This window comes from Temnothorax longispinosus, chromosome 7 (assembly GCF_030848805.1).
Source record: "Temnothorax longispinosus isolate EJ_2023e chromosome 7, Tlon_JGU_v1, whole genome shotgun sequence".
NCBI classification, from domain to species: domain Eukaryota; kingdom Metazoa; phylum Arthropoda; class Insecta; order Hymenoptera; family Formicidae; genus Temnothorax; species Temnothorax longispinosus.
In genome coordinates this window covers 14,514,993-14,522,339 of record NC_092364.1, presented here as the reverse complement: position 1 = coordinate 14,522,339, position 7,347 = coordinate 14,514,993, and the positions used below count along the sequence as shown (strand labels likewise).

The 7,347-nt window shown below is 36.6% G+C and overlaps 1 protein-coding gene across 1 annotated transcript; it reads left to right on the top strand.

Moving 5' to 3' along the window:
- The first annotated feature begins 4,129 nt into the window (after positions 1-4,129).
- Positions 4,130-6,250, top strand: LOC139816038 (receptor-type guanylate cyclase Gyc76C-like). Its single transcript, XM_071783330.1, has 3 exons — positions 4,130-4,529; positions 5,033-5,179; positions 5,440-6,250. The coding sequence occupies exons 1-3, from the start codon at positions 4,508-4,510 to the stop codon at positions 5,658-5,660; spliced, it is 390 nt and encodes a 129-aa protein (XP_071639431.1). The 5' UTR covers positions 4,130-4,507; the 3' UTR covers positions 5,661-6,250.
- The last annotated feature ends 1,097 nt before the right edge of the window (positions 6,251-7,347 follow it).

Here is a 7,347-nt window from a genome sequence, read left to right as displayed (position 1 = left end):
CGTAATGAAGAGTTTTACAAAATTTTATCGAAATTGGAGGTGCACCGTTTTCGGAATACTATCCTTTTGAAAGCGAAATCACGAAATTATTATCAATGAAGAAAAATCTGGATAATAAAATCGAAAAATCTTAATTTCAATGAAAAACTGACAATGAGAAGGCACACAAAAGATCGTAATCCTAAAACGGAAAAAATGTATTAGTGCCAATGTTAAGATTCGTCACTTTAGAGTGTCCCAGACAGTTGTTTGCTTCTTATTTCATCTTTACATATCTTGCTTCTTATATCGTCTACAGGTCGGTCACGTTTAGCATGTGAAATGCGCGGAAGGATACAAGCCATTGCCCTGAGATGTTACCATGATGAAACATTCCAGTGCACGTTGAAAAGTCCACGCTTTGAAATCATAGTTTTAAAATTAGTATCTCGCCCACGAACTAGGCTAACCAACTCGAGCGTATCGAGTCAGTTTCGTCTATCAAAGATGCCGATTCTATTAGACGGGAGAGAGAAAAAACGGGAATGTCAAAGAAAAAGAGTTAGGCGAAAACGGTGGGAGACTTGTGCTATACAGAGTAAAAAATTAGTAAAATATTAAAATATGAAGTATTAGTGAAATATACTTATTTCTGTTAATATCTGTCAATATCGTGTCTTTAAGAAGTCTTTTAGACGTCAATTAGCTATTATTTCGTAAGACGACTAAAAGATGTCTGATCCCCACGACTGTCACGTTTAATTTATATGTTAATGAGGAGCGCATGTCACATTTCAGCCGGCCACATGCACCTCTTCTCTGAGCATATAAGCGCGCGCGAAGAAACTCATCTCGTTCATTCCACTCCTCCTTCTTCTCCTGCGCCTTCATCTCCTCTTCCTCTTCCCTTTCTTCTCTTCTTCTTCCTCCTGTTATCCTTCGCCTTCGGGTTTATATTTAACCGTGCCACACACTACCACACACTATGGCACTCAACGCAACCAACTTTGCCGTGTTACTCCTGGTGCATCTCCATCCCCAGACACGAGACATCCCCATATACGAGACGAGACGTCTTTAAGACATCTTTAGACATTTTTTAGCCGGATCATTTCGTAAGACGTCTAAAAGATATCTAAATGATGTTTTTTAAGCGTATGTCCCGATTTTGGACATGGTGCTGTCTGGGTCTCTTTCTCTTTCTTTCTCTCCCTTTCTATTCTTCTGTTCGGTGTGTCCTCCCGTTCCATTCCTCTTTCTTTTTCTTTTCTTTTGTGGCGGTCCGTTTCCTCTTTTTTTCTTCTCCTTCTTCCTTTCTCCTTTTATGGCTAAGTTCATTTTCTTGCGCCGATGGAGAACCCCAGCCCGCCCAGAGTAGGCATACGCAAGCGTTCCATTATCCTAACGCGTGCGCTCGTTCAGTTTTAAAGAAAAAAGGGAAACTCGCGCATCTTCTTTCGCACATCTCCCCCGCGCATCTTCTCCCGCGCATTTCTTTACAGTCCTTACAAACATATTCTCCAGTGCATCTCCTCCCACGAAATCCTCCCACGCATCTCTTGAATCTCTTCCCGCGCAACCCCTCCCTGATTCCTCACAGGCCGGGTTTGATATGGCCAATGCCAAAATCGAATAATAATAATACAAAATATAATAATAATACAAAAATATATAATTCAAAAAAAATGATGCAACATTAATTTACTAATGTTATACAGACACAATAGAAGACACAACGGTCCCGTCTGAAAAGAAAATCTCGTCATTAAAAATGCTAGAAAAGAAACTCATATGCATATAACTGTCTAGAATACTCATAATTCATGTCTCGCGAGTAATGCATCCGTGAGCATAGAGATGTTAAATTTTCACTGGGATCATAGCCAATCGCGCGTATTCCTTCGCGTGAGATGGAAGTGTGAAAAGTGAGGGTGCGGTCACGCATGGACTGATATTTTCCGCGTAATCAATCAGAAGCGCGAATATGCGTAACCAAAAATGCGAAACGCTTCTAATTGGTTACGCGTTACGCGGAATAGTTATTTGTGCAACAAGTGTGTGTTGCATAAGGTAAATGCACCTATTTGCGTCCATGTAAGGGTTATAGCAGAATAGAAGACCAATATACGAGTATAATCTATTCCAATTTGATTAAAAATCATTACTGATTGAAAAATATATATTTCTTTATGGAAAAAAGCTTTTGTTTTGACAAATTGCTACATATTGCACCGGAAAATTCTAAAATTATGCGAAGGTATTATTGTACATCGTTGCGTCCGCCTGATTAGTTTTCGAACGTATTTGCGTCCATTGCGTTGCCCCCTTTGCGTCAGGACGCAAACGATTTGACTGCACTATTTTGCGTCCGTCATGGTCATGGATAAAACGAATATGTATTGAATGTTTTCGGTCGCAAATAGAAACAGAATGTGTAGGGCCCCCATTTGCGTCTGCTCTTCAGAGGTTATGGTGGACTTGAATTATTCTGATAAAACTTATGTTACTTTATAAGTTGTGCCGCAGAAAAAAACAGTGCACATCGAAAAAGTGATATTTTTCGCATCATTCACGACAATTTTTAGCATGAATACACTGACGATTCAATTACTTTGAATATTCGAAGCAACCGGACGCACGCATATACATTAGGATGTTGTTGCGTTGCTTTGCTACTATTGTGTGAAATTAATAATTTACTGACCTTTCGTGTGATGAAATCACACGTTTTGAGTAGCTTGTGGAGCTGGATTGCTTAAAACACTTGGACTTACTTCGTGATTATTTCTCAGGATCCGCAACAACGATAAAAATGACAGTCACTTTCACCGTCCGATCTACTAAGAATTTGCCCTCAGAGCACGCGTATACACAGATGGTCATTTACGGCGCGCACTATGAAAATTGAAACCGTGTTATATTTTTTTAATTTCAATGAAACACATTTTAAAATAGACGCAATTATAGAATATTGTCTATAGAATGGAATAAATATTCTTCATAAATCAATAAGTGTGGATATTAATTGATTTTATTACTTTTTAATCAGATTCGGACGCAAATAGGTGCACGGACGCAAATAGGTGCATTTACCTTACCCTATTTTATGTTGCAAGTGCGTGGAAAGTGGCCTATCACGCGCGCGTCGCGTGCGTATTGGGCCACTTTCCATGCACGTGTGACATAATTTAAAATACATTTCATGTGACTTCAGCCTGAGAATGTTTAAAAGAGATACACAGTCGATCCCCAGAGCCATAGTGTTTTTCTCCCTAAAACCGGGAACACAATACAAAGGAACAGGGAATAGGAACAGAATGCATTGATATTATACGGCTTCCGATTGGTTAAAAATATGTATTTTTGTTGCTATTCCTATTGCCTGTACCTTCGTATTGTGTTTCAGCCTTTACGCCCGCAAAAATTGCTCTGTCTATTCGCGTGGCGTAGTCGTCAGAATGTACTCGTTATAGAATGTACCTTAAAGATAACAATGTAGAAAAAAAATTACCGTAGGAGAAATTCTCAAAAACTCATGAATATTCTCTCAATTTTCAAATTTCATACTTATATCGAAAACCGCTGGTTGCAACCCCAGACAGCATGTCCAAAATCGGGATATAAGATGTCGTTAAACATGGTGCTGTCTGAGACGTTACTTTAGATCTATGATACATCTATAATGAAATTAATGCAAATAGATTCGAATCTTGCAATAAGATCCCAATATATATTTAACATAGGTTTAGTTCTCCCTCTCTCCCCCCCTCTCTTTATATGTGTTGTGGTCTTGCTAACTTAATATATTAAGGTAGCAGCGCGTCGGTTTTTTTCGAAATGGCCGTCATTTTGGATATAGGGGTGTCGTAGCGATTTAAAACTGATAGGGTTTCGTTTGTCTTCAAAAAGACCTCTCAAATAAACCCCCACTTGACCCCTAGTATCATTTAAAATTTTTTACACTCCTCTCACCCCCGCGCACCTGGGCGGGGAGATGATTGGCGTCCGTCTCAAAAGGTAGCTTTTTTTAAATACTGAAATAGGTATATATATATATATATATATATATATATATTTCAGCCTTTTTCAATATTTTAATTATTACAAAATATTTCCTAATTTCCATACTTTTGGTAAACCCTGTGTATCGCATATGGATTTCAAACTACATGCTAAGTAGATATGTGCAGGATCGGACGTGATGGTTGCGAACGTGGCGAATTCGATTATACGCGTCACAGGGTCGGCGAGTGCTAAATAAATCCCGGTTCGTGATCCGATAAATTTGAACTGATTTATACTTCCAAGCCGTTCGAGAAAGGCTCAATAAGTCAATTAAAAATAAGACTCCCAAGACGGAATTGTAACAGCGAAGGAGAGGGGGAAAAAAGGAAATTAACACGACAATCTTGCTTTGGTTGCAGAAATGCTCAGACTACAAGCCCTCGAAGGTGAAGACCTTCGTGAGGACTGAGCCGCCGGACATGCAAGTAACTAAGTCGGTGATCACCCTGCTGCTACACTACGGATGGAACAAATTCACGATCGCAGTCAGTCCACATTTCTTTACTTTTGCGCCGATTTGCGAAGGGCGATCGCCGAAGCTTTTTTACCGCGGTGGATCGAAAAACCGCGATTAAATTTAAATATCTTAATTCCGGCTCTGACGATTCGGCGATCGTCTCTTGGGATCCGATTTCATCGATTCCAAGTTAAAAACTACTCTTGTAGTGTCTATAGCGTATCCCAGACAACACGCATCCCAGACAGCCATGTCCAAAATCGAGACGTATAACGTCTTTAAGAGACATTGTGTTTACTGGGATATATGTATATTAATTGATTAAAACGAAGTAAAGAATCTGGACAAGAGTTATTTTTAACTTGTGTGTGTTTTTATATACACAAAGAAAAATATACTGAAGAAAAGACTACAGATTTTGTCTGTGTGTATAGCAGTCTTTATAATAACTACTTTGTTTAAATAACAGTTACATAACAATTACCGTAATTTTTTGTTCCATTCATGACATATTTACGTTTATTATTTCAGTTTACATCTTCCTGGGCACGCCAATGTCACTGATAGATATGATGAATTCAATGCAAGGTCAAAGGCTCCTAGATAACGGGGAGTACATGGTAATACACGTGAACGTGATGACGTATTCCCAACGTGAAGCACAGAAGTACTTGTGGAGTGAGTGAATCTAGCGAATCTTATCAAGCGTTACGTTTATGTCGTGAACAGTAGCGCCGATAAGCTGATTGCGCAATCTTGCACTATTTATAACGTATAAGCATAATATTACGAAACTAATTTAAATACTAATCTTTTAGTATTTAAAACTGGATCCATTTTTTGCAGTAATCTTAAAGATTTGTTATTCAAAAATTTTACGTAACAACTAATGTCTATTTTGATTTCATAACAGTAATTTGTTATTATTATTGGTACAGAACCGGAGCATTTCGATCATCTGAAGAATTGTCTCGAGCCGAAGGATTTTCTGAAGAGAGCACGTTCACTGATGGTCGTCGTGTCGACACCGCCTACGCAAAATTACGAAGACTTTACTAAGAAGGTCCGACACTACAATAGCATAGAGCCCTTCAACTTCCTAGTTCCCGAGCTTCTGAGAAAGTATGAAATAGTTCCTTTCACATATTCAATGTTTTAAATTTGTTAATTTTTACTTGTAGCTTTATTGTATTATAGGTTACATTTCTCTTTAATTTTCTCGACATTTTGAAAGCAGATATTTTTACGTTCAGTATATTATATTCAACGTTTTTCTACTTATTATACTTTTTCTTGGTCACGGGATTTTAATTGATTGATTATATCTATTTTTCTATCCCTGCGCTTTTTCATATAGTATTAATATTTAATTTATATGGAAAGATTTATATGGAAAGAATTAAAGATAATTTATTTATGCAACGAGGCAGCGAATATCTATCAAAGCTAGGTTTATTTATTTATATTCAACTTAAAATTATTACAATAAATAACAGAAATTATACACAAAAAAAATTAATTACATATGTATGCTCGAAGTAACAAATTAATCATCAAATTGAATATTTCAAGAAACAAAAAATTGTATGTAATTTATTATGTAATTGTTTAATATTAATTAATATTTTGTATTTGGCGGAACTACGCACTATGTTATACAATTAATGTTAGAAGTGCAAAGTCATGCACTGACTTTGAAAAAAAAAATGTAACATGAGTTATAAATATAAGATTACAATTTCTTATGAAAATGTATTTACATGTTATTTCACATTGTTATTTCACATTTATTGTTTCACATTTATTGTTTAATAATATTTATTAATATTTTTTTTATATAAACATTTAATATTAAGCTTGTAATATTTTAAACTCTTCATAAAAAAATTGACAGTGTTTGATACTCATTGAAATATATTAATGGTTACTAGCTGCCCCGGCGAACTTCGTACAGCCTAACAGTAATGAATGTAGTCATAAGACACGCAAATAGTCCCTCTCTCTCCCTCTCTCTTTTTCTCTTCCTCTCTCTCCCCCCTCTCCCCTCCCCCCTTTCCCCCTCTCTCCCCCTCCCCCCTCACTCTTTCTCTCTTTCCCCCTTTCTCCCTCTCTCCCTCTTTCTCTCTCTCCCCTCTCTTTCTCTCTCTCCCTCCCTCTCTTCCTCTCCTCTCTCTCCCTTTCTCTCTTTATCCCCCTCTCTTTCTCTCTCTCTTTCCCCCTCCCTCTCTCCCTCTCTCTCTCTCTCCCTCCTTCTATGTATTTTTTCTATGTATTTGGATATCTTTCTAGATTAATTTTTTTTTTACGTGAATTTTTTCGATATTTTATTAGTTATTCTGCTATTCCGGAAAATTTTACCCTTATTTCATATACTTGTGGTAAAAATTCGGGCCAGCCGTTCTTGAGTTATAAATGGTGTAACTAACCCGACTTTGTTTTATATATAAAGATATTGTTTCTCACCAATGATTCCCTTTCACCTTTCACGGATACAACTTTGAAGTGATGTAGTTGTTCATTATCCTGAAGGGAGTAAATGCAATTTAATGTAAAATTTTGACGTAAGATAATAATTATAAATTAATTTGCAAGATATACCTTTCCAAATATATAAAGTTAATTTTATTTCTCAAAGAGAGTTAATATACAATTTAATGTATATCAAAATTGTATGAAAATTACATTTACATCGTTGAGAACTTTAAAGCTTAACGTTTACTTCGCCAGTAAATAATTAACTAAATACTTTTTATTCAACCTAACTGGCTATGTTTATAATCGTACGACAGTACGACTATTAGTTTTGGTCAATTATATAATCGTCCAGACGTTTCGACTATGTATTT

What these genes read in the sequence shown, in the direction of transcription:
- LOC139816038 (XM_071783330.1), top strand. Translation starts at nt 4,508, where the DNA reads ATGGAACAAATTCACGATCGCA. An exon ending in GGAACAAATTCACGATCGCA is followed by an intron (nt 4,530 to 5,032) that starts GTCAGTCCACAT and finishes TTATTATTTCAG; the next exon opens with TTTACATCTTCCTGGGCACG. An exon ending in AGCACAGAAGTACTTGTGGA is followed by an intron (nt 5,180 to 5,439) that starts GTGAGTGAATCT and finishes TTATTGGTACAG; the next exon opens with AACCGGAGCATTTCGATCAT.